The sequence below is a fragment of the Phallusia mammillata genome, chromosome 4 (genome assembly GCF_965637545.1).
Source record: "Phallusia mammillata chromosome 4, kaPhaMamm4.hap1.1, whole genome shotgun sequence".
Taxonomy (NCBI): domain Eukaryota; kingdom Metazoa; phylum Chordata; class Ascidiacea; order Phlebobranchia; family Ascidiidae; genus Phallusia; species Phallusia mammillata.
The window spans coordinates 10,901,514-10,927,661 of NC_137255.1; the positions used below are offsets into that span (position 1 = coordinate 10,901,514).

The window sequence follows — 26,148 nt, forward strand, 5'->3', positions numbered from 1 at the left end:
GGGAAACGAAGGAGCAACTGAAATCAGTGTTGGTACTGGTAGCTTGTGATGTGGTGGTAAGGTAGCGTTAACGCCAAACAACAGACCCCGTAGCCATCCGGAAGATCGTTCGTAAACGATAAAAATTCGTAACTATGATTTCTAAATATCCTGGTAAATTGATTCTGGGAATCATTCTCTGTTCTATTGCCATTGTTGCAACGATTTCCTCCTTTCATTAAACGTATATCACAAGTTGGTTTCTAAAGTGAGTTATAAAGAAGAGTAATTTTTGCGTCGTGGTGCGTACCTTAAATGTATGCCTGTTTATGGAGTCTGTTGCAGATAAGTTTTAAACACGGTGGCGTACCCCAGTGGGCCATCGGTTTTCCCCGAAATAGGTACATACATGCTGCATTTGTGCTTCAAAATGCTTTGACCTCGAATTCCCGAGAAAATTGTTTGGCAAAATATATTTGAAAACCAAAGGAGGATCTTATCGACTGTAAAGACAAATTAATGTGCCTGAACGTTTCATGCAAAGAAAGCAACCAGCTTTTTGCATTTATTTGCTCAATATCACGTCATTATGTATTTAATTGTTGTTTCGTCGTAAAAGTAAGTAGCACAGAAAAAATAAGGTAATTACTACTAACTACCCCCAAACATTTGCAATGGATTTGCGACAGAATAGAAATGGAATATATTGCAATATAATAGATTAGGCTACGACTTGCACTCCTGCCTCACACTAGACCGGTTTTCGCCAGAAAGGTTTATTTTTACTTACCACAAACAATATTTCAGCTAATATTTACACTACTCAACATAAGGTGACAAATATACAATAGCAAAACTACAATATAAAATTCAAAACTTTATGCTGGACTGTAATAGAGAACTTTATATTTCTACCATAACTCCAATGTTGCGTGACGGTGCACAGAGCGTGTCCATATTGTGTGTTTGTTTGTTTTATTTACTTAATAGTCATTTCTGTAGTGTGTTACTGTGCAGTGTGCAGGTATCGAAGTGTTATTTCCCATCATTTTGTATGTGTAATGTGTTGTGTATTTTAATTTTACTATTAGTGTGTCGAGAACTGAGTCAGACAGACAACTATACCTTAATTTAATTTAGCATTGTGATTGTAACAGTATGTATTCTGAATAGTATTCATAATGGACTGTATAGCCAAGGTAAACACAAATTACACAATGCCTGACAAATAAATATTCAGCTTACTTGATGCTAAAATGAAACACACACTTAATTTTTTTCCGTAATCAGGTATTTTTTGGGTTGTTCACAAACATATTTAAAGTTTTTATAATGTTGAATTAGTTAAGCTAAAACCCAATGGACAGACTCCGAAATCCTTTGCTTGCCAGTGAGCATGTAAAGTACTCACCTCTAAAAATGTAAGTACATTTGTGTGCATGGTTTTTTTTATAAAAGAATCACTTAAAACTAAGTCAAAAATCAAGAAAGTGATCCTTGCCAAGTAGGTCCATCCAAATGAACGTTGACACCAGAGATGTGGTTGAATATATATTGCCTATATTTAAATGTTAAGATGACAAAATGTTAACTGTAGATAAATCATATGCCCTTTTCCAACCTGAGCCATGGCATCCGTACAATGATCATTAATATGATGAAGATCTATACCAGTGGTTCTTAACCTTTTTGGTGTGGTTTCCCACTAACGTCAATCACCAACTTCGAATTTCCCCCTCGAAGTTATTTTATAATGATGTTTTGTGCCGTACGTTAACAAAAAAAATATTTTTTAAATAAAATAATTTTGTGGAGCGATTTGGTCTGGTCCCTAAAGGTATACTGCAATCTCATTTAGTTTAAATAGTGCTTCTGTGAGAGATTAAACTTTATGGAATACTAAAGAGTCTGCTCTGCTCTGCTTGCATTATTCATTTATTGCATCACAATCAACAAAGGAAAGGCTTTTATTCGCGCACAATAGCAAAGTCATTGATGGTTTTAGTCTTGTCTGTGATGTAACAAACGGCCTTTGGATTTGTATGTGTCTTGTAAACCTTAGTGAAATTAATCTTACATGTCGTTGCAGAAAATTTTTAGTAAAGTAACTTTCAATGGTTAATTCAAAGCCGGATTTGACCCTCGAGCGCGAGTTTGCTCTTTTCAAGCTTACATAATTTCCCTCTGAAAACATTAAATTTCCCACCGGTTAAGAACCACTGGTCTAGACTAAATCAGAACTAAAGATTAAGCATGTCCAATAAATGGTATATTAACATGTATTTTATTGTGTATAAATGTTGTGGTTCACCATTTTCAAATATGAGTGTTCTTTTTTAAAAGTAACATGTTTTTGTGTAGGTATACTACAGGGAAGTCAAATGATGTACCCATGGTCTCTATGGGATCTACTGCTACCAATCACACAATTGATGATGATGTTGGTTATGAGATGTTAAATTCCAAATCAAAAACTTCTTGTTGTACTTCAGGCTGTTGGTCAAAGTGGTAACAGTGTTTTACTTTGCATTTTTTTATGTGAAAAAGGGCACAAGTGTTTGTGGGGGTAGGGGTGGATTGTTGATACCAATCTTTAGTATTCTAAACAGCATGGTTATAACACTTGGGTATTTTATTAAATGTATTAATGGGCTGTGGTGTGCTAACAGGTGTTGTCATTCCAAAGTTGAAGCTGGATCTCGCACAATTTTACTTGGAAACTCTAACAGTCAGGTTTTTCCACAAAACAAGATATGCAATCAGAAATACAACTTGATTACATTTGTTCCAAAGGTTTGTGAAACTTTCAAATTTGTTTCAATAAACAAAAAAAAACATGATGCATTTCTTTCAGGTACTTTATGATCAGTTCAAGTTTTTTCTTAACCTTTACTTTCTTGTGATGGCATGTTCCCAATTCATACCAGCTTTAAAAATTGGTTACCTATATACATACTGGGGACCATTGGTAAGCTCTAACAATCATTGTTTGTACTTTTAAACCATGACTGTATGTGTGTATTTTACCTTAAATTTTATAACTTTGCTATTGGTTGAGTTTCTTTTTGGATTTGATGATGATATGTTGTTACGGATGATAAGATGGTTTGTTTTGCCCTGTCTTATGAGACTTCAAAGTAACGAGCAGTTTAAACCAGATTTCTAAATATTTTAGTGAAAAAGCAAGGTTTGGAATCATTGATGGTGGTCTAACTTTATTGTTGTGAATTGTTTTAGGGATTTGTTCTATTTGTAACTCTTCTTCGTGAAGGGTATGATGAAATAAAACGATATTATCGGGACAAAGAAATCAATTCCACTGTGTACCAAAAAATTTGCTCCAATGGCTCTACAACATCGATCAAAAGTTCTGAAATACAGGTTTGTTTATTTTGGTAATAGTTGGCATGATATTGTTGGGCTCTGTTAATGTTTTTTTTTACCAAGGTTTCAGATTTGCTGGTTTTAAAGAAAAATCAACGTGTGCCAGCTGATCTTGTGCTTTTAAAATCATCAGAAAAGAATGGTTGGTGTTTTTTAATTTTGTGAATATTCTTTCACAAAAGTGTTTTTTTTTCTGGCACAACTATAGTAAAAACCACCCTCCCTTTACAATTATAAACCTTTCAATAAACCTTAGACCTGACAGAATGTATAAAAAATGATTTTTTGTTGAAGCATCTTAAACAGATTTCATGTTGTTGTCATTAATTTTTTATCTTGTCATATTTGATGAAGTTTTTTTAATTTATATTTTTATGGGTCCCCTTCCCTGAAGGGGACACATCTTGATTTCACTCAGTTTTTTTTTTCTCTGGTGAAGTTTGTCCTTGCACTTTTGGCATGAAATCTTTGATGAATTGGGATGAAACTTTCACAGATGGTAGATATAGTTATGCAGATGTGTCCTCTGCTTTGTTTGACTTGATAACCCCAGTATTTACCCGCTAGACCCCAAAGTGTAAAACGTTTTTGTATGTTGCTGCGCACCACAAACGAAAGATTTCTGGGGTGTAATAGTGTAATAAAGGCAACAGAACATATGCTACTTGTGTTTGTGCATTACTTGGTGGTCGTTTTTGCACATGCTAGTTAGAGGGGTGTTAACAGCCTTATTACGTCAGAAGCATTGACGAATGTTGCTAATAACACCTCTAGTGGTCAAAACTTTAAACATTTTCAGAATTGGGTAAAATTTTTATGACTGGTGAATGGGTCATTGTGATTTCATATTTTTTACATTTGGGTGTTGAACCCCATCAGTTACTTCACTAACCCCCTAAAATGGGTGAGTTTTTTAATCAGTGTCGGAATTAGATAAAGCTTGTATAATTTGTCATTTTTAGGTGTCAATTGTTGTGTTTAACCCTGTAACCCCAATATTTACCCCTCTAGCCCCCTAAAAGGGTGAATTTGTTAAACATTGTCCGAATTGGATGAAATTTGGACAGCTTATAGAGCAGGGGTGGGCAACCTACGACCCGCGGGCCGGATGCGGCCCGTGAGCAACTTTTGAGCACCCCGCGACTCGTTTTATTTTGATCGGCCGGACGAACTGTATATGTTAATGCCCAGTTTATACCAAAAGGTTGTTAGATTAAACGTTGATAGTTATTAGTTTATTACAAAGAGGGGGCATTGTTACGTACCAAGACAAAATCTTTGTGTGTTTGACTTTGCCTAGCATAGTTGTTGTTTGTTATGTTCAACTTTGTCGCCCCAACATTTACCCCACTAGCCCCCCAAAATGGGTCAATTATTTAAACAATGTCAGAATTGAATGAAATTTGGACAGCTTGTACAGTGCACCATTTACAGGTGTTGATTCTTGTGTTCAACCCTGTAGCTCTATTATTTACTCCACTAGCCCCCAACAGTCATGTGCAATTCGCGCTGATTTGTGTTATAGGAGCTGATTGTTGTGTTTTAGCCTCTTTTCTCACTATTTAACACTTTTTTTCTCAGATAGACCATAAAATAGAAAAACTTTCAAAAATGTATAAATGGACTGAATTTAAATAGTTTGTACTCCATAAAGCATATTTATTTATGCACAGTACCGATCACTGTGTTTTACCGTACAAAACCCGACTTTCTCTTGGTTATCTCTTGAAATGTATTATTTACAACTTTGCATGTGTGGGGCACCTATGAGTTTTTGCTTGCGGAAACAACCAAGGTTATAAAAGACAGTGGATGATATGGGACCCAATATAAAATATGTGTAGAAAATATGTGTTATAGTGTATATGCAAGGGCAATATGTGCTAAGCCACCTTTCTAGTTTTAATTGTTTTTTTTTAATTGAAGGAACCTGCTTTATCCGAACTGATCAGTTAGATGGAGAGACAGATTGGAAGTTAAAAGTGTCTGTGTCTTATACACAAAATATTGGATCAAATTCTGATTTACCTAAATGTGAAGGATCCATTTTTGCAGAAAGACCTCAAAATGACATTTATAGTTTTGTGGGAACATTTTCAGTGGTGTGTATTGATAAGATGTCTAGTATGGTGCTTGTATTGTGATTACAACTTAACATACAGACACAAAATTAACTTTTTTCATTATTATTTTAACAAAAAAATATTTTTAGTTGTTCTTAAGTATTGTCGAATCTTTCATATGTGGTAACATAAGGTCTTAATAAAATATTTTTTCTTGTTTGCTGGGTAGATGAATGAAGATGGTTTTTTAACTGAAGAACCTTTGAGCATCGAAAATACTCTTTGGTCGAATACAGTGTTAGCTTCCGGTAATATTGTAGGTGTGGTGGTTTATACAGGACGACACACCAGAAGTGCAATGAATACATCTCAACCAGAAACCAAGGTGCAGTCATTTTCATTGCTGCTGGCTTACTCCAGTTTTCAATGTTGTTTTTTTAGGTTGGACTTCTGGACACAGAAATCAATTTTTTGACCAAAATTCTGTTTGCTGCTGTTCTTTTACTGTCTTTCGCCCTGATTGCCATAAAGGTTTGAAGTGTATTTAAAATTTAATTTAGAGATAGTCAATATATTTTTTACATGCAATGTATGTGTGTGTTAAAAACTGCTTGTTAGTTTTGTGAAATCTTTTTAGGGTTTCCATGGACCTTGGTATCAGTACATGTTCCGGTTTGTTATTCTTTTTTCCTATATTATTCCTATTGGGTTGAGAGTAAACTTGGACATGGGAAAAACTGTTTATAGCTGGTTCATTCAAAGAGACTCAAATATTCCAGGGACAGTTGTTCGGTAATAAAATGATTGAAATAAAAACAGTTAATGTTAGTTTTTGCAACAGCTGTCTATAGATGTTTTGTTGTTTCTTTGTAGATCAAGTACCATACCTGAAGAACTTGGTCGAATAAACTTTTTGTTAAGTGATAAAACTGGAACCCTTACTCAAAATGAGATGGTTTTCAAACGACTTCATATCGGAACTGTTGCTTATGGTGTTGATACTATGGATGAGGTGAGTTGAAATGTTTTCATGCAATTTTAAAATGATTTCAAAGAACAGTATGTTAAGTTTGTCTGTTCCAGTATTTTTTAGACATTTACAGAAAACTAGCTGCACAAACCTTGTTTTCGTCACTCCTGCTTGTTAAATGTTATTTGACGGTGTGTATTAAAAGTAATTGCCAAAAACCTTTGGTGAAATATATATTCTGTGCAAATACTTTGTATAACGGTTGATTCTGCTTGGCCTTGGGTTTTATGCACTGGGTTTTGGATTATATTCATGTAGAGAACAGTAATCACCGGAAAACTGGGGCTGTAGGGTTGATTTCAATGCTAGACTTTATTTTTAAAAGTGATTTTCACACACATATATTTTTGCTCACTTTCCAGGTTGAAATGCACCTTAAACATTTCTTCACGTCAGCATCACAACCCAATCATATAAATGATGTTAGAAAAAAAGATGTTTTATTTTCCAAAACAAAAAGAAGCTCACAAATGAAAACAGCAGAAGCTGTAAAAGGTAAAAACATTTTAACATTTCTTACAAAATATTTTGGTTTTTGTAGTAAGTTGCATTTAGTAAACCTAACAATGCATAATTGAACAAAATGACAAGTGTGTGTGATGAAGAAACTCATTTAAATCAAATCAAATTTTATTCCTTTTTATTTCTATGCAGCCTTATATTTTTGTACTATTAAAATTGTGTAACAAACAGCATTGTGGGTGCCAGTGTTTCTTGTGTGAATAGCATTGCCTTTTTTAACTTACAGCTATAGCAGTTTGCCACAATGTTACACCAGTCTTTGAGGATGGACCTGAAAACAATAATAAAGTATATCAAGCATCAAGTCCTGATGAGGTAGATTGCTAATCCAAAATATGTAATTTTGTTCTGTCCTTTGATTTGTGAGGGTCCACATGTTAAATGTTAACCAGCCAAAGTTTTGAATTAATTTATTTGCAAATATAAAAGGTTAACTTCATGACATTTCTTATACCTTATTCGACCAGAACAACCAAAAACTTATTTCTGAATAAAAAAAAGCATGTTTCTCTTTGTGGCTCATTTTTGTCAATGAATTTTTCTCTCATACAATGAACATTATAGATTGCCCTTGTAAAATGGACTGAAGATGTTGGCTTGTCATTGAACAATCGTGACTTACATTCGATTCAACTGAAATCTAGCAACAATAGTTACTTTAATTTCTCAATTCTTCAGGTATGTATGCAGCAATATTGCTTACATGGAATAGTAACTTACACCTTATTGCATGTTAAATGTGCTTCTCGATTTAATACACACAATTTTTAGATTTTTCCTTTTACATCTGAAAGTAAAAGAATGGGCATTATTGTCAAAGATCACAGCACAGAAGAAATAGTGTTTTATCTTAAAGGTGCAGATGCTGTGATGACATCAATTGTACAATATAATGATTGGTTGGAGGAAGAGGTTTGATGCTTTTTGTGAATGTTATTTTGCTGGCATTATCTTAGAAGTTTGTTTCAGTGTGAAAACATGGCCCGTGAAGGCTTACGAACTCTGGTAGTTGCGAAAAAGGTGCTATCTGGAGAAATGTACAAAGAATTTGAGGTGTGTTGTTTTGTATCGTTATGCAGTTTTCAATGATAATGTTCAAATGATCTAAAATTTGTGTCAAAATGTTGTGCATATTTGTATTTGTAAAACAAAAGGGTCAATGTTTCTCTTCAGTTTTTTCTGTATTTGCAAACTTTTTGTGTTTCTCTTTACACAGAGAAGATACAACCAGGCAAAATTGAGTACAAATGATCGAGTGGCCAATGTCAATTCTGTAATTGAGTCATTGGAAAGAGATATGGAACTGCTCTGTTTGACAGGAGTTGAGGACAAACTGCAGGCTGATGTTAGACCTACACTAGAGTTACTTTGCAATGCTGGAATAAAGGTTCAGCTTACTATGTTTTAATGTTTTTCCTAATTTTGCTTAATCTTGTCAAACATGCTTCTTGCTATTTAAAATAATCATGCTGCTTTGTTATTTAAAGATTAAAAAGATTTAATTTGTACAAAAATAAAGTTTGTACAGTATAGTATACAACAAGTGTGACATTGTTGTTTTCCCAAATTGTTGACTTACAATTGCCAAAAACAGTTTTGCATTAATATTTGTTACACTATTCGGCTTTTTGACAGGTATGGATGCTAACAGGAGACAAGTTGGAAACTGCAACTTGTATTGCCAAAAGTTCCTGCCTTGTGTCCAGGGATCAAGATATACATATTTTTCAAAAGGTAAGTCTAAGACAAGATTATCTCTGCCCCTTTTAGCTCTTGTAAACTGTAATGACCAAAAGAACATGGATTAAAAGTCTTTAAATAACTTTTTTTTTTAATTTGTAGGTTGCAACTCGAACCGAAACACATTTGGAGCTGAACTCCTTTCGTAGACATGCACCCAATGCTGCTTTAGTGATACTGGGAACTTCATTAGAACTTTGTCTGCAATTTTATGCTGTAGAATTTGTTGAACTTGCCTGCCAATGTCCTGCAGTTGTTGTATGTCGGTGTTCACCAACACAAAAAGCTCAAATTGTTACACTGTTGCGTAATCATACTTCAAAACGAATCTGTGCAATAGGTTTGTTGTTAAGTTGCTTTATTTAGTTGCTCTACTTTAGTACAGTAAAAATAAACATCTGAAAATTTGTGTTGGTCCTCTCTTCACTATTTTGTCCATCTGACCAACATAATTGCATTGTTAGTGCAAAACATTTGTATTGTAGAGTAGATTGTCTGAAATTTTGTTTATGGTTAGTTTCTAGCTGTTAATTAAATGCATGTTGAAGGTGATGGTGGCAATGATGTGAGCATGATACAAGCAGCAGACTGTGGTATTGGGATTGTGGGAAAGGTACTTGGTGGAAAGCTGTGCTGTCTGTTGGAACTTGTTATGTGTTTATGTTTTATTTAAATTTAGGAAGGAAAACAAGCTTCTCTTGCTGCTGACTTTTCCATTACACAGTTTTCCTACCTTGGACCCTTGCTTATGATTCATGGAAGAAACAGCTACAAGCGATCTGCTGCTTTAAGTCAATTCATTATTCACAGAGGTCTTATTATTTCAGTAATGCAGGTAATAACTTTATTTTATGATTTAAATTAAGTTAGCTGTTGTTTCTAGGTTATGATAAAAGTTTTTATTGTGCAGGCTGTGTTTTCTTCACTTTTCTTTTTTTCTTCTGTTTCCTTGTATCAAGGTTTTCTTATGGTCGGGTAAGTGTGTTCTTTAAACTTTATCTTACTTTGAATTTATTGTGACTTAATTTACAGGTACACTACAATATACACAATGTTTCCAGTGTTTTCTTTAGTTCTGGACCAGGACGTCAATTCCAGTGTCGCTTTAAGGTTTCCTGAACTCTACAGAGAATTGCATAAGGTAAGAAATATTTTTGATGAATGTATCTCTATTTTAAAACTTGTATTTCAACAGGGAAGATCTTTGTCATTAAAAACGTTTTTGTTGTGGGTTTTGATCAGCATTTATCAAGGTAAGTGACAAAATCCTGTTTTTAAAATTTGAGTTCTAACTCTCTATTGTTACAGGGGGAGTTATAATGTATGTTGCTATGATCTTGTTTGACACTGACTTTATTCACATTGTCAGCATATCTTTTACATCACTTATAATTACTGAACTGCTTATGGTTGCTTTGACAATTCGCACTTGGCACTGGTTGATGTTAATAAGTGAAGCACTCAGCTTAGGAATTTACATTGCATCTTTAGCTGTCTTGAAAGAATTTTTCGGTAAGTCTTTCTAGGTTGTAATACTTTGCCATTTTTGGAAAAATATAATAATATTGTTGATTGTTTAGATCCAAGTTTCTTGACAAGTACCGGTTTTCTTTGGAGGGTTTCAGTTATAACTGGGTTGAGTTGCCTTCCCCTTGCAATTGTAAAGTATGCAAAGAGGAAGCTTTCTCCTCCACGTTACTCAAAACTTGAAGAATAGATTTTGCTTAAACTGAAGACTGTTTTTTTTTATTCCCAACACTGTGGTATTTTACTTACTGTGTCTTCCTTTGGTACTGACAAACATAATCTGACTGCTTAAATTTTACACAAAAATATGTGCATGTGAAGTATAATCTGATCCACTGGTCTTCAACCTTTTTTAAAAGCGACCCCAATTTGAGAAAAAAAGCAGCATTTACTTGCGACCCCATTTTTTCCGATGGGGAGAAAAATGTTTCAAGTATTGCTGAAATTGAAAGTACTTTCAGGTAAATTCAGCGTGCATTGTTATGCTCAAATGTTAGAACCCAAAAGTTTTATTTAATTTGGCTAATCTATATTGCGTTAAAGCTCACCAGTTTGCAGAAATCAGTAAATTTATGTATTTTCTCCAGTACCCGCTGTATTATTTTAGACACAATATGTCATTCATGGGGCACTAACGCGTAACAATGACTAAATTGTAACATGAAGTACCGAGCTGTACTGCAAAATATCAGCTAAGGTTGCAAAATAGAAGAAAAACGTATCATTTTTTGGTAATAAATTTAAACGCCAATAAATTGAATTTATAGCGACCCCACTTGGGGTCGCGACCCTCAGGTTGAAAACCACGGATCTAATCCATGTGCATTCAATATCCGAATGATATAATCGGAAATTAGTAGTCTTTGTCAGTCCATAAATTTAGGTTGTACTACTGTAGTTGGTATCACCGCTGTGGTGCAATTCTGCGACGATCTAAACGTTCCTGTTTGATATAAATGCCTCTTGTAAGCAAATTTGTTGCATTCAATACGTCCGTCATACTTCTCCTAAAAGTCAGTGCATCGTAGGCTAATTGCTGTTTGGGTACTTTTAAACGTGTTCCTTTTACGTCGCCGTGCACTATACATCGCATTTTGTCACATGTTTTGGGTTCGAAGCAATTTTATTTCGTTATGTGGCGACATTTTGATCATATTATACCATCCGAACCGACTAAAATGAAAAGCGGCATCTTATGCAGTACACTGTGTGTGTGTTTTCTATTCCAGTAATAACATTGAATTTTTTATCTTACCAATTGAATTTATAGCGTCCTGATAGAAGCAGATACCACGCGAATGCCACAAAATGGCTAAAAAACATGCTTCGCCTAAGATCAAGGGGTGTCGTTGGAATGTGTCCTTACTAGGGTTGAATTATCCGGATAACGGATAACCGATTAACCGAAGGGTTTTTTGCTGTCCGATATCCGGATATTTTTGTGACGGTTAACTGGATAACAAAAGATTAGCGCCGCGTACGCGTTTGATGCATTTTAACACAATTTTAGAAAAAAATGCAGTTATAACGTGCAGTGATAGGTGCAACAGAGTACTATGTTTATCTTAATTATACCGAATATTCATTTTGTTGTACATATATTTCACTTTGTTGTCCCTACTGATGCTAAAATTCACGAGAGAATTGAAGTCAAACTAATAAAATAGAAAATGCATCCATTTTAAAGTGATTCGAAGGATAAATTGTGAGATTCGAAAAAAAAATTATACTTTAATAGCAATGTTTGGAGCCTATTTTCGCTCAGAACTGACTGTGGGACAAAATGTAAAACAACTGATGTATCGTTCTTTTTCAGAACTACACTGCTTAAGCCAGTGGTTCTCAAAGTATGGGTCGCGACCAGGGGCGGCTCGTGCGAGGGGGCTGCGGAGCTGCAGCACCACCAGTATTTTTACTTGACATTCCTATTCCAAGTTGTTATACAAAACAATCTTTACATATAGTTTTTATGTTTGATCAGTGTATACTAAGAATAACTTTTATGGCATTAATCGGCATTTTATTAAAATAAAATTAATAAAAATTTTGTATTATTTAAAAAAAAAATTTTGAAAAAATAATAATATGTTATCTATGGCGGAGCTGCAGCTCCAGTTTCGTGACGTTTCATGACGTTTTCAGTTGTGCGCATGCGCACTTGGAAAAGCTACATGCCGGGCGAAATAGGCGAGAGGGGGCTGTGGCTCGCGCAGCCCCTCGCGTGACGTAGCGCTAGTTGTGTTGTCTGCTTCGCATCAGTGAGCTCCAAAGCCAAACCCGTGTAGCCTACTGTGTTTTTAAGTTCGACAGTAAGTGCAGTTAAAGAATTACTTTGCTATCATTAAATTTGTTGTTTGACTGTTAGTCGTGACTTTTTAAGATGACTGTAAGTGGGTTTCAGGTTTTACAGTTATCATTGAATTAAATAAGTGTATCTAATCTAACACCTTGAAAAAGAAAAAAAAGGTCATCTAACACCTTCAAAAGTCACAATTAACCTTTATAATAAATAACTGAATTTAAAAGAGTTATGAAAGTATGGGACAAAACATCTGCTACTCCAATGTCATGCAGGAATAAGCAACAACAAGAAATACTTAGTTTTAGTTCCTAATGCTACCAAACAATAATTAAATTTGTGACTGTGAAGTTAAATGCCTTACTGAAATTCAGGCAATATCAAATGCAGAACTAACAACTGCAAGCAACAGGAATTTTGAAATGAAGACAAAAAAGAGTGAAGACAATTTAAAGTGTGGATTTCTTAACACACCATATGGACAGTATTTGGCAAATACAAATACTATTTGCAACCAAGTGCAATCATGTGTATTGATATAATGGACATGTACTGTTTGTCTAAACAGTAGCTGCTAAATTGCTTCACAGGAAGTGTTGCTTAAGAATGATTATTCTACAGACAAGATAGTAGTGACACCAAGCACATCCTATTGTTGACAAAGAACAGCTAGCTACTCAAAATGTTTCTGTAGATCTGATGTTCATGATTACTTTGAAAATAATTAATCTAGAGATGATGTTTTGACAAGTTAAACTACTAGGATGAAAAATCCTTTTTTGCTGTTTCCATGATTCCTTCAAAGGCAAAACAGTTCTTTTTAACACTGACAAAGATGCCAGTTTTGCTGAGGAACACCAATATATCCAAAAGACTTGCAGTGCTAGTACTAAATAGAAAAACATTTTCTTAGTTATCATTTGGGATTAAGGAAGAAGCTATCAATTATCATGCCCTAACTATAACCTCATGATTCATTTTGGTTGGAAAAAGGAAGCACAAGATTTAATAGTATGGTTTAAATTTAAGTGGGAGTGTTGTAAATTTTAAAGCTTGAAGGCGGTTTGAACTTGAAGGAGGAATTACAAGCTATTTGTCAGCAAGCAGCAATTATTGCAGTTAAGAAACTAAAATACAATTAATAGTCTGTACGCAAAAATTCAAGAAAGATGTTTAAATGAACAAGTTCTGAAACCAATGTAATGTGGTTGTTAAATTTGTTAGTTATGATACCAATAAAAAGCTGTATGGCTAGTTTTTTTTGTGTGACAATAATCTGTGAAGTGTCATAGAATATGTTGAAAACGCTGACTGTGACTAAATTTACTCAAATGAAACATGAAAATTTTTGTTGTCGAACTGAAATTCCTGTTGTGTTTTACCGTAATTACAACCGCTTCGTTTCGAAGCTGTGCCACGTATGTTTTTGTTTTTCACATTATGACTGAACGTTATTGTGTTTAGCCCGTCGCTGTGCAAGTAAACAAAATACACAAATGATGCCGTCTGCTGTTTACACTCGTGTACATTATTGCGTCACAATGGGTTATTGTGTTTAGCCCGTCGCTGTGCAAGTTATTGTGTTTAGCCCGTCGCTGTGCAAGTAAACAAAATACACAAATGATGCCGTCTGCTGTTTACACTCGTGTACATTATTGCGTCACAATAAAATTGCGTCACAATGGGCAGCACCCCCACAAATTTTAGGCACGAGCCGCCACTGGTCGCGACCCAAACATGGGTCGCGCAGGGTCACAAAATGGGTCGCGCTGTGGTCATTCAATTCCGCCCAAACGAACTTTTTTCATTTCAATTTTCAATTATTTTTAATTCTCAATCATGACTGAATTATTGTATCATAGGCATTTTATGTGGCTTTATCTTAGTAACCTTGGAGTATTGCAGCATAAGTAAGTGGTTTTCTGAGAGTTTTGATAGCACCTCACTCGACAACGCTATACAGCAAAACGAACCAATCATTATAACATACAGACAATAGCCTTCCAATTTTCTATTACGTACGCGGCGATTGTAACACGTTAGCACGGGGAATATAGGAGGTTAATCATACGAAACTGAACTTGGAAAGTAACAGTTAGCGTTTAAGGATGATAACTATTAATACAAAAATAAAAAATACATTTTTGTTGGTTGAGGCTTGGGTCGCAAGGTGTTCATAAAGCTCAGATTTGGGTCGCGGTCAAAAAAGTTTGAGAACCACTGGCTTAAGCAGTAAAGGGGCAAACTTGACATATGTTGGACAATTGTAAACACTAAAACAAAATCTGTGCCACAATTTGATGACGTTGTAATGGACTTGTTATTATCCGGTTAACCGGATAGTCAAATTCAAAATATCCGTATATATCCGTTATCCGGATAGTGGAAATTATTGATATCCGAACTAACCCTAGTCCTTACCTAGCCTAGCCTAGCCTGCATGATAAGGACATACGGTTGGAGTAGCAATTGAAAACAACGGCTAAAAATATAGCGATCCAACTCAACGTTGATACAGATTGTTAGTGATAAAATGCTTTTAAAGGTATGAAATGCGGCAATGTCTCAACAAACTTTTCTAGTTTCTGATTTTTAAGCAGATCATATGGTGGCACAAAAAAAAGTAATAAGTGAACTTTAAACGTATTCAACGGATAATATCAAAACCGTTACGATTTATTGCATATAAAAGAAGTAAAAAAAGTTTTTGTTTGATTTAGATTTTGTTTGATATAAACTCCCTTACCGGTATGTGTTTTCATTTCTCTAGCATCGACCGTCAAATTAAAAGGTTTTTGGAAGCACTGATCAACTATCTTTTCGTAATTTCGTACTTTTACAATGTCATTAGCTTTAAAGATTTGACGTCGGCCCATAAATGGTTTTACTCAAAAATTCTGATCTCTGAGTGTTATCTTATATACTTTTGTATGTTTAAAAAATAGTTTGGTATAATTATTAATGACAACAATTTTATTAATGGAAACATGTTTATGGACTCCGGTGTTTTAGGCAATCGTGCCTGCACTGCAGCAACGAGCAACAAATTCAAGGCAGGAATTTAGGATTTAGGAATGCTTTGCTTTCTGGTACTGTGTTGTGTGTGTGGACTGTGGACTATGGAGTATTCCGTGATGAATAGGATAGATAGAGTAAACCATCATGGTAAAGTTTGTTGTGTCTGCCAAGTAGTTTCAAAAACATATTTTTTCATCCTAAACTGTTTGTCGGACCATTGTGTACCAAACTACAAAACAAGTCTTATATTTTTAGCAATTGTGTCACATGTGTTGTCTGTTGTGGTTGTGAAGTATGAGTATGAAAGTAATTAAACTTTACATAGCAACTTCATTTATGCCAAAAACCAGTGGATTAGGCAAATTTTATTGGGTTTGAACTTGAAGGTTTATTGAACAACAACTCTTGTTGGCAACTTGTAAAATTATTTTTATGTCAGGTAATGTGGGTTGAGCATAAGGTTTAAGCTTTTTTCTGGTAGTTAAAGATAAGTACTAGTACCCCACAAAGTAGAGTACCTTCTCGAGAAATCTTGAAAAAATCGAGTCTCGATTCTCGAGCAATAAATACAAATTTCTCGAGAAAAATTATGTCATGTATTATAAACAAAAAGTAAATGTGACACCTCTTATTATGCTATGTATATTTTTTGTTTCAACTCACCCCTAGAACGCACTGGGCACATTAGTTTCTTCTTTTGCTCCCAAAACAGTGATCTTGAACGTTCATTGCCACTCAACTTTTGCCTTTCCATGCAGTAGTTACGCTTGGTTGTGTTATATCTATAACATGATCCACAGTCGCTTAGTTTTATTGCTTGCTTGGCAGTGAATCACTACTAGCGATCGCTTCTTGAAGCGAAAAAGCATACAAGAAATGTTTTGTGTGTTTTTGTTAGAAAATCGGCTTAACTTGAAATGTCGAGATTCTTGAGAAATGAATTTTTAATTTCTCATGTCTTGAGAAACGAAAAAGTCGAGAAATAGAGGAACCCATATTTTTTCATCCTAAACTGTTTTTCTTTTTACCACAGAGCATTATTTTTTTTAAAAATTCGGATTTTGACTGTTTGTTTGCTCTTATTCAGCCTATGCTTCTTTTGGTGAACCAAGCCAGAAACCACACTTGTTTGCACAGATTGGTCAAGATTCTTGAGAAATCAAATTTAAATTTAATGTGTTTAGAGAGTAGACAAAACAAATACCTTAGATTGCACCCATAAGGATGAGTTAAAGTCCATTTTTTGGGGCACGTAGCTATTGTTAAAAAAAATTGCTTTCTCTTATGACTGCTAAACATGGTTTTTCTTTTTTAAAGAGCTCTTCTGGCAAATGTGATTTTATTCCGAGTTTCGACGTCCTATACAGGTCGTCTTCATCAGAGTAAATAACACTGAATGCGACTAGTACAGTGCATGATAAACAAAGGGAAAAAAGAATGGAACGCAAGCACGTCACAACGCAACGAAAACACCGCGCGATAGCAAATGATTGGCCCTCTAATTCGGAATAAAATCACATTTGCCAGAAGAGCTCTTTAAACTTGATACTATGCCTGGCAGCAATAGCTTATATATGGCACTGGTCAGTTTTCTTTTGAGTAAGAAAACTGAAAAATAAATAGTAGTGGATAGAGTCATTGCTTTTGTTTGTTCCTAATCCCCCATATTGCTCCCCACTGGTGTTGGTACTAAACCAGTAATTCTTAAACTGGCTTTCAGGGCCGCATGCGGCTCCCAGCTACTTATTTTGCGGCTTGCACCAAACCTCTGAAAACCTACAAAAATTCCTATTTTAGCTTTCAAGGCAACAATCTTTAGTGATTTTCCCAAGGTTTTGTTTTTTGCGGCTCCCTACACACTTACAAAACTACCATTTGGCCCAGACAAAAAAAAGATTGAGAACCATTGTACTAAACACAGCATCATGCCACGTAATAACACAGTTTTAATGCACACAAATATGCATACTTAATCAAAATTATACTTTAGTTGACTTTGTAATGGCTGAGGATTTAGAGAATTATACTTATGTTTTTAGGTCCACAGGCCATGCAGTAATATGGGGTGTTTAGTACCACAGCCCAAAAGTTTCGTGTTCAAAAAAATCAATAAAACAATGTGCGATTATATTTGTTGGGTAAAATTTGTGTGTGTTTGATTAGTATTTTAATGCAGCATTTACAATGTTGTAACAAAAATTTAACAGACAGTAGCATATGACCCATGTGTTTCTGCTGGACAAACTTTGTATATATTTTGTCTTGTGAAAGATCTGGAATAAATACAATGCCTTTTTAATAACTAACATATTTTACAGTATTTTTGAAGCGATCCTTCTGGTTTTAACTCTGTTTTTTATTTGGATTTTGTTGTTAAAGTTGTTTCTTGCAAAAATAAGTTGTAAAATATTAGATGAAATTTTTCACATGTAGGTCTATACGTAAATATTACAATCTGATAGTTTACTATATATTTGTTTTAGTATATATGTGCTATAATTTCTTTATTTGGTCCCGAATTCTGTTTATAATAAGGTCCGAATCCTGATTTGTTTGTTAAATATTTACTTTTTACTTGTGTTTGTTTTTCTCTTTAGCACCATCATGTTAATTGTAAACATTGTTGTTTTATGACATTTTTAATTCAAAGTAAAGATTGTTTTAATTTAGTCGCTTTGTTAAAGATGACTTTTTTCAAAAATTAACTATTTTTGAATATATTTAGGAATCCAGTGACACCCAAGGATAAACTAATTAGGATACAACTAAAATATGCTGCTAAAATAGGAATTAGAAGCTTTCACTTGGGAAAAATTGTAATGGGAAAAGGTGAGGAACTTCTGGAAGCTGTTCGTCTGCAAGATTTGTCCACAGCTCAAAAAATTTTAAACAGAGGAAAAGGAAAAATTTTGGGATCAAAGAAAATCAATGTTAATTACCAAGTGGGTAAAACAATTTTATTTCTGAAAGTCAGGGTTGTTCCTGTAATTGTCTCTTTAATTTTTCCAGCACTGTAATTACGGAAAAGATTTGTATTGGTGTTTTTTAACACAAAAATGTAATAATTGTGATTTCATGTGTTTAGAACAATGAAGGAACCACTGCATTGCATCAGGCAGCATTGGTTGGGAGTTCTGATATAATGTGTCTGCTTTTGGATTCTCGTGCGCAAATTGACATACAGGATCGAAAAGGAAACACACCTTTGCATTATTGTGCCTGGCAGGTACGTTTCAAGTTGTAAAGTTACACTTTCTTTTTTAATACTGTACTCTGTCCATGTGATCGTGTTTTTTGTTTATTTCTAAAAATGATGCATTTCAATGTGTAGGGTAAAAGTGAACAAGTGGCCACTTTACTGCAATGTGGTGCAAATCACTCATTAAAAGCAAGCAATGGGATTACACCACTACATCTTGCTTCACAGTATGGACATATCACTGCTTGCAAAATGTTACTCCAGTATGGTGCTGATCCAATAAAACAAAATCTACATGGACATACATGCCTTGATTTAGCTTGTGAATTCGGGCGTCTCGAGGTTTCCCATTTAAACAAATTGCTTTTTCTGCCCTTTTTTGTTTTATTTTCTAAATTTGTTTATTTTTGTTGCAGGTTGTCGAGTTGCTATTGAATTGCCAATTTGGGTTGAAACTGATTGAGCCCTACTTAAATTACAGCCATGAAAATGAATACAGTCACACCACAAGTCCTTTGCACTTAGCTGCAAAAAATGGCCATGGTAATGTAATAAGAGCACTATTACAAGCAGGAATGAACATAAACTGGAGATGTCCATCTGGAACGTGTTTGCATGAAGCAGTGACTCATGGAAAATTGGACGTAAGTTGGATTTATTTGTGTAAATACACCTGATCAAAATCTGCTAAAATTTTTATGATTAATGTCAGAGTTGTGATAAAGTTTGATCATCACCTCAAGTGCAATATAATATTTACCATTTGTTGATGAGTAATGTAGTTGTAATAAGCCTATGAATGTGGCCTAAATTTTTCATTTTAAAATAGGTGCTTGAAAAAAAGCTTGTGACCTTTTTGCTTTCTGAATCACCATGTGTTGTAACCACCCACTTAAATGTCAAGTAAAACCAAACTGTTGGTGAAGTACAATCTGTTCTATATATGCATAACTGACAATGCAGTTTGGCAATATTAATACAGGACCTGCAAGGAAAATTTGTGAAACAACATTATGTCCAAATTGCAAACAGTATCATCCTTTAGATTTTTTATGCTTAACATTTTTTGAACCATTTACACTGCAACATGTGTTTCACTTCTTGTTTGACATGTGTATGTACTGAGTGTAAATATAATATGCAAGATGTGATAAAACACATCTTTTCTGTAAAAATTGGGTATTGATATTAAATTAAGATAAACCCGTTTTGAAATGTATATATTTGTGTCAGATCATCACAAAAATATAGTTATTGACAAATTTCATTTCTCATACATTTAGAGATGTCACAAACAAACCCGCATATTTGCACAGTATGTAGGGTTGTGTTGTGCAAACAAATCCTTAAATATGACCATCAGGTCATTGGTTCGTTGGTCGTTGTCAAATTGACTTAGATTTCTTTAGGGTAAACAATATTGAAATTTCGAAATGTACCTTGATACTTGTCGGGTGCTTTGGACGCATTTGAGGCATTATACTGTTGGTACAACCACATAGATTTCCTGTGGGATTTCACAATCCAACAATTAAATGTCAAACGCACTCCTGTGAGCTAACATTTATATTTAAATGTTGAATTTTTGATTTAGAATTTAGGATTGCATGGTTTTTGTCTATTAATTGTTTTTTTATAGGTAGTACAGCTATTGGTGGATTGTGGCATTGATACATCTATAACAAACACTCAAGGACAAGCTGCTCTGGACATTGTTAAAGGGCTTCCTCAAACTCACCCAACCATTGATATGATGAAAATATTGAGCTTGACAAACTCTTCATTTTTGCAGGTAACTTTTTCCCCTTATTTTAACAAGCAGTGTATGACTCTGTGCCTTGTAATGACAAGAAGAAAGGCTTTAAAGTGATGAATTAATTTTTTTACTGCACAAATGCATCTTAATTCGTATTTGATTTCTTGCTAAATAAAACTTATTTTAACACTTTGTTTTATGCATACATATATTTATGTTTATGTGCATGTAGCAGATGTAATAGGTATGCAAAGCAGAAAGCACCCAAAAAAATTGGCAATTTTGCTTCTCAAAAATTTCAATAAGAAAACATAAGTTTTCATCTTATCTGAGTTTCATAACAAACTGCCAATGTGTTGTTTTCATTTAGGTGTATGCTGTAAATGACTTTAAAAATGTTTACGATAAGTCAAGTCTTGCATTTACACGAGGAACAATTATAACTGTTGTGGAACAAAATGCAAGTGGAAATTGGAAAGGTCGAATTGACAATCTGAATGGAATACCATCTGTGGGTTATTTTCCATCTGCATATGTACGTCCCATTGATCAGGATGATTATCATGCGAGCATAGCAGGTAAATGTTTTTTCCTGGTTTTTATTTATTGTTGTAAAACTTCAATAGATGCCTAACAGAATGCAGGTTCTTTTGACTGCTATTAAGACTACATTTGCATGTGACACAGATATCCTAAGTAAGCAATTCATACCCTTCACATGTTTTGTGAACGTTTCTTGTTCTTCATGTAAATGTATGCCACTAACAGTTCACGAAATGTCAATGGGCTGAGGTTTTTTCTAAGTGCTATGTGTCACAGGCACGGTGGTATTTTATACATCATCCAACTAACACATAACATTTCATCATGCCTAAAGTGTAATCGCTTGCTGTATACAGCTAGATGCCAATGCTTAGAAGGTAATTTAATAGCGAGTATCATGGATTTAAAAAAGTGTTAAAACATGTTGAAGTGTAGCAAACATCTGGCAAATGTATCCTATCACTGCTGGACTGATATATATAAGATGTGCTTAAAAGTGTGTAATGCTTATTCTGTAGAAAGTAGGTACATATGAAATATGCAGCATGTCACCAATGGCAGGAAGTGTGTTACATGTAGTTGTGTGGTTGTGTGCTTACAAGTGGTGTGTTTCAAGGTTCAGATGATAGTGGAATACATCCTTATGATGAGGAAGTTAACTTTACCTGTCACCCCACTTCCACAATGTACACATATCCTATTTCAAATTTGCCAACAAGTCACCATGTGATTTCTAATGCATCGCATAAGTACGTTAATATGGAACCACATGTGACAGCAAGCCCACCTCATGCTTCACGAGTATGTTTGATTTATTTTTGGTTTATCTTTTCTTATGATTTTCTTTCAAAATCATTATGATTTACAGAAACATGTCATACCCAATGTTAATAACCCAAGTTACGATGATGTCATTTTTAGTCAACAAGTTCAAAATAAATCGCACCTTTCTGTAAAAAAGTCAAATGCACCAACACAACCCATTGAAACTATTCCGGTTTCAAAACCTTTGATTGCCAACCCGGGGTAGGTAATGGTGTCTGACGACAAGCCTTTGTTCACTGACATAGGCTTTTTTCATAGCTATGAGGATGTGCTTATTGATTGTTCATCAGTTTCTGTCTCTATAAGTGGAAAAGCAAGTAATGTAGCCACGCAAATTGCCTGCAACCATAAACCATTGCAAAATCAAGCACTTCCTTCGACCCACAGCGCAGGTACGTCACTTCGCATGATGAGCTTAAGTTGCATGAATATGCAATAGACGTGAATGATGGATGATTAGTAGCATGATTCAGCTGCATTTGATGATTATACAAATTGTTTCATAAGTATTATTTTATTGCAGTTGGTCCGTTGACAGCAACAAATAGAACTGTGGTTCAGGGCAGTGGAAAGGTGTGTTTGCAATTTGAGTTCATATCAAATTTGGTAAAAATTTTATGAAAATATAATTTGTACATCAGGCCAGTAAGTCTGAAGAAGAAGTCCTGCAGTGGTTGCAATCTATTCACATGGAGGATTACTGTCAGAGCTTTTTGTCTCATGGTTATGATATGGTCACTATTTCTTACATGAATCCCTCTGACTTGAGTGCACTGAACATTTTTAACCCAGATGACAGAAGTACATTAAGTAGCCAAATACATGTTCTAAGGTCTACTGGCAAATATCCAAAATTATTGGCTAGATTACCAAACACAGTGGATGAGTGGTTATCTAGTATTGGTTTGTTGGATTACATGCCTATCTTTAAGAAACATGGCATACTAAGCATTGAGAGACTGACACAAACATCTTGGGAAGACCTACAGGTATTCACTGCACTCTTGTAGACTCTGTTATGAAAAGATTTGTGTTTCTTTTTAAAAATACTGCTTGTTTTTGCAGGATTTGAAAATAAACAAACTAGGGCATCAGAAAAAAATTACTATAGCTATTAAAGAATTGCTGCACTTGCTACAGTCTGTAACTGTACGGACTTCAACTTCACCTGTTAGCCAACCACAAAATACATCAGCTGTTCTTAGCTCTCCGAGTGAAAGCAGTCTGTCTACCGACAAACAAGTTCAAGTATCAAGAAAGATGTCAAATCTGAAGCCGTCTTCTGGATATGCACCCCCAGTTAGTGTGAAACCGGGTACAAAACCAAAACCCAAAACAATGGCATCATTTCATGAAAACCCAGGGCTAAGTCTTGAATTGCAAAAAGCACTTAACAGAAGGCAGAAAGTAATTGATGATGCTTCCGGAAGTGAACCCAAATCGCCAGCGAAAGAAACTTCTGTAGAACCAAAGCAAGTAACGCCCTCCTCCTATGTGGCCCATTCTCAGCCCAACGCATATGTGGTATCAAAGGTATGTCCGGTGCGGTGTGCTGTTTGCAATACTTCAATTTGTTGTTAATAATGTGCCACATTTGGGGCCTGAACTCAAACACAAAATATCACATGAAAAAATGATTTGTTGTTATTACACAAACTGGTATAACTTAAAATATAAATATGCTTGTGTTATATCTAAGTCAGTTTGACTTTCAACCTGTATCAGTCACTGCCTAATTGATAATATAAAATCCAAATAGAAACACGTCCAAAAAAGACTATTTTTGCATTACAATCTAGGGATGCTTGCTGTCACTACACCAGCTAAATGTTTTAATTTTCAGGTCATATTGTAGGATTTGTGTGTTTTAGCAAAACTTGTATTTTTTCCTAAACATCATTAGATAGGTAGTTGTTTAAATGTCACCAATAATCTTCAACAATAATAAAAATACTTTTTTGGTCCTGTGATCAATGACACCAGCACAGTATGGTCATGATGTTAGTTTGCAAAAAATTTACCACAGTTTCTTATTTTGTTTCTTCACGATTTCAGGTAGATGTGATTCAACCATCAGGCCCTTCATTAAAAGCTACAACACCTTCACCACAAACTCGAAAGCAAGGTAGTCATCACAGGGGCCCTCCACCGAGCCCACCAAAGCGAACAACTTCTGTCTCAGCGGATGATGGATCAGCAGAAGTTGTCCCTGACAAACAGCTGCCGCATATACCAGTTCAAAATCATCATCATCCTGTCCCTGTAGTTGCTGTTAAGAAGCCAGGTGTGGCCCCAAAACCCACCAAACCTGAAAAACCACAAATTAATGCAAATAAACCAAATGTGATGAAGAAGCCAACTGCAAAACCCAAGCCTATGTCACAATTGGCTACAAATCAAGTTGAACTTCCGTCCCCTCCTAAACATACATTAAAAACCTCGCCAGTTCATGGCAATGCAGCTCAAAATACCCAAAGTATTGCACCCAAATCGCCACTTGGAAATGTTGGAAATAGGTTTGACCTCAGTGTTCTTGATCAACTGAGCCCATCTAAACCTTCCCTAATGGAAAACAACCAAAAGCCTAAAGTTGAGAAACAACCTTTCCCTGGAGAAATTCAAGAACCATTTGTTAAAAAACAAACATTTTCATCTGGAAACCGGAAACCTAACGAAAAACAACCTTTTCCAAAAGAAAGCCGAAAACCTGTTGTTAAAAACCAAATCCCCACTGTTAAAACATCTGGTACTTCATCACACAATACAATATCATTTCATTCACCAGCAGAAGATTTTCAGTGGCCAGCACCACCACCTCCTTTGGATGTAGATTTACCCGATCCTGAGCCATTACCGGAGGTAATGTCAGACCATGAAACCTGTTTTGAGGAAGATATTGACACAGGAACTGTTAAGCGACGACCAGCTTCTATTAATTTGTTGAATGAAGTACACACACCTTCTACCTCTGAGCAAAAGGAAAAAAAAATGAATGAAGCAGTAAAAACAGCCCACCAGGTAAATAAAACTCCTGACATACCAACAAGCCAGGTTCCTGTGCTTCCACCAAAAACTGCAAGAAAAAGTGACCCATTACCGCCTCCAGTTCCAGCAAAACTTGGAAAAAAGCAAACACAACCTTTGGACATACCAGGTACTTTTTCGATTTGTATTGTGATTTTTAACTATATGAAGTAATTCTCCCAAGTTATATTGCGTGGTTGAGGGTAAGCTGTCTACAACACATTATTTTCAGAAGATAATTATCCATTATAATGGATCACCTACATAATTGTGACATTAAAGCACAAATTGTGCTCATCAAAATGATGATATGTACATATTTATAAGTCACAGTCACATCACTGGGTCACACTGTGTCCTACTCTTTGTCTGCTTTCACGTTTAGTGCTGTATTTAGATTCCATGCAATGAATCATACTCTTTCGTTGGTGTTATGCATCTAGTGGCTTGTTACTCTATGAAAGCAAAAGGAACCACATTAAAAATTCTTGATTTTTAGATTCCGATGAGGAGTTACAAAACACTGAAGCACGAAAAGTACTGGATGACATTGGATCTATGTTTGATGATCTTGTAAATGAATTTGATGAAATTTTGGGCTGAACGTGTGGTGTTATCATGTTTCTTCAATTTATTTTATGTTTGTTTTAATCGCAATGCGTTTGCAAGTTAACTTTCATTTCCATGTTTTAAATCATAACATGTCTGTGATGCCGTGTTTTTTATGGTCCTAAGGTGTTTTGCACTATAAATTATTTCCAAGGTACTTGTTATGGTAGCTAACCATAACAGATAAGCGATACCATGCGACACTCATCGCTTTTGTTCTTGCCACATACAGCGTTTTATTGTGCACTTGTGTTTCATTGCTTTAGCTTGCACGTAAGGACTTCCCTGATGAGCTTTTATTTAAGTGTATCCTTTTTTTCATTCAACAAAGAATTTATCAAGTTCACGTTTGAACGATGGTGATTAATACAAGGCTGCATGTAAAAAAGTTTGTACTGAGTATTTTCTTGCAGTCATGTGTACAACTCACGGTTGACTTTATCCCGACAACCTAAGTGCAGATGGCCGCGTCTAAATTTTTTTTCCAGTTCAGCATAATGTTGCATATATTGTGGTTTCCACGTTAGACAGCTACTGTTCGTTTGTGTTTCCACTTCCCAAGTTTAGGTATTAACAGCCATTTAAACACTTGCCACCCATGTCACATTAAAATTAACATACACAAATCAA

At 35.0% G+C, this 26,148-nt stretch overlaps 2 protein-coding genes across 2 annotated transcripts; both read left to right on the top strand.

The window, feature by feature from the left end:
- The first annotated feature begins 1,240 nt into the window (after nt 1–1,240).
- LOC145223117 (putative phospholipid-transporting ATPase IIA) lies at nt 1,241–11,448 on the top strand. Its single transcript, XM_080089456.1, has 26 exons — nt 1,241–1,400; nt 2,341–2,487; nt 2,649–2,772; nt 2,834–2,947; nt 3,217–3,360; nt 3,427–3,505; nt 5,290–5,465; nt 5,656–5,811; nt 5,868–5,957; nt 6,064–6,218; nt 6,300–6,438; nt 6,819–6,951; nt 7,205–7,293; nt 7,543–7,656; nt 7,750–7,890; nt 7,948–8,031; nt 8,195–8,365; nt 8,614–8,712; nt 8,821–9,058; nt 9,267–9,331; nt 9,398–9,553; nt 9,629–9,693; nt 9,751–9,859; nt 9,914–9,971; nt 10,027–10,230; nt 10,299–11,448. Exons 1-26 carry the CDS (start codon nt 1,339–1,341, stop codon nt 10,433–10,435), a joined length of 3,249 nt encoding a protein of 1,082 aa, XP_079945582.1. The 5' UTR covers nt 1,241–1,338; the 3' UTR covers nt 10,436–11,448.
- Nucleotides 11,449–18,254: 6,806 nt separating this feature from the next.
- Nucleotides 18,255–25,784, top strand: LOC145223298 (caskin-2-like). The gene is made up of 14 exons (XM_080089703.1): nt 18,255–18,504; nt 18,648–18,788; nt 18,894–19,103; nt 19,178–19,405; nt 20,401–20,553; nt 20,888–21,095; nt 21,677–21,861; nt 21,929–22,086; nt 22,144–22,277; nt 22,409–22,458; nt 22,527–22,874; nt 22,951–23,418; nt 23,941–25,039; nt 25,409–25,784. Exons 1-14 carry the CDS (start codon nt 18,382–18,384, stop codon nt 25,510–25,512), a joined length of 3,609 nt encoding a protein of 1,202 aa, XP_079945829.1. The 5' UTR covers nt 18,255–18,381; the 3' UTR covers nt 25,513–25,784.
- Nucleotides 25,785–26,148: the final 364 nt, after the last annotated feature.

What these genes read in the sequence shown, in the direction of transcription:
- LOC145223298 (XM_080089703.1), top strand. Translation starts at nt 18,382, where the DNA reads ATGGGAAAAGGTGAGGAACTTCTGGAAGCTGTTCGTCTGCAAGATTTG. An exon ending in AAATCAATGTTAATTACCAA is followed by an intron (nt 18,505 to 18,647) that starts GTGGGTAAAACA and finishes TCATGTGTTTAG; the next exon opens with AACAATGAAGGAACCACTGC. An exon ending in CAAACTCTTCATTTTTGCAG is followed by an intron (nt 20,554 to 20,887) that starts GTAACTTTTTCC and finishes GTTTTCATTTAG; the next exon opens with GTGTATGCTGTAAATGACTT.
- LOC145223117 (XM_080089456.1), top strand. Translation starts at nt 1,339, where the DNA reads ATGGACAGACTCCGAAATCCTTTGCTTGCCAGTGAGCATGTAAAGTAC. An exon ending in ATACATACTGGGGACCATTG is followed by an intron (nt 2,948 to 3,216) that starts GTAAGCTCTAAC and finishes GAATTGTTTTAG; the next exon opens with GGATTTGTTCTATTTGTAAC. An exon ending in CAAGGTTTTCTTATGGTCGG is followed by an intron (nt 9,694 to 9,750) that starts GTAAGTGTGTTC and finishes CTTAATTTACAG; the next exon opens with GTACACTACAATATACACAA.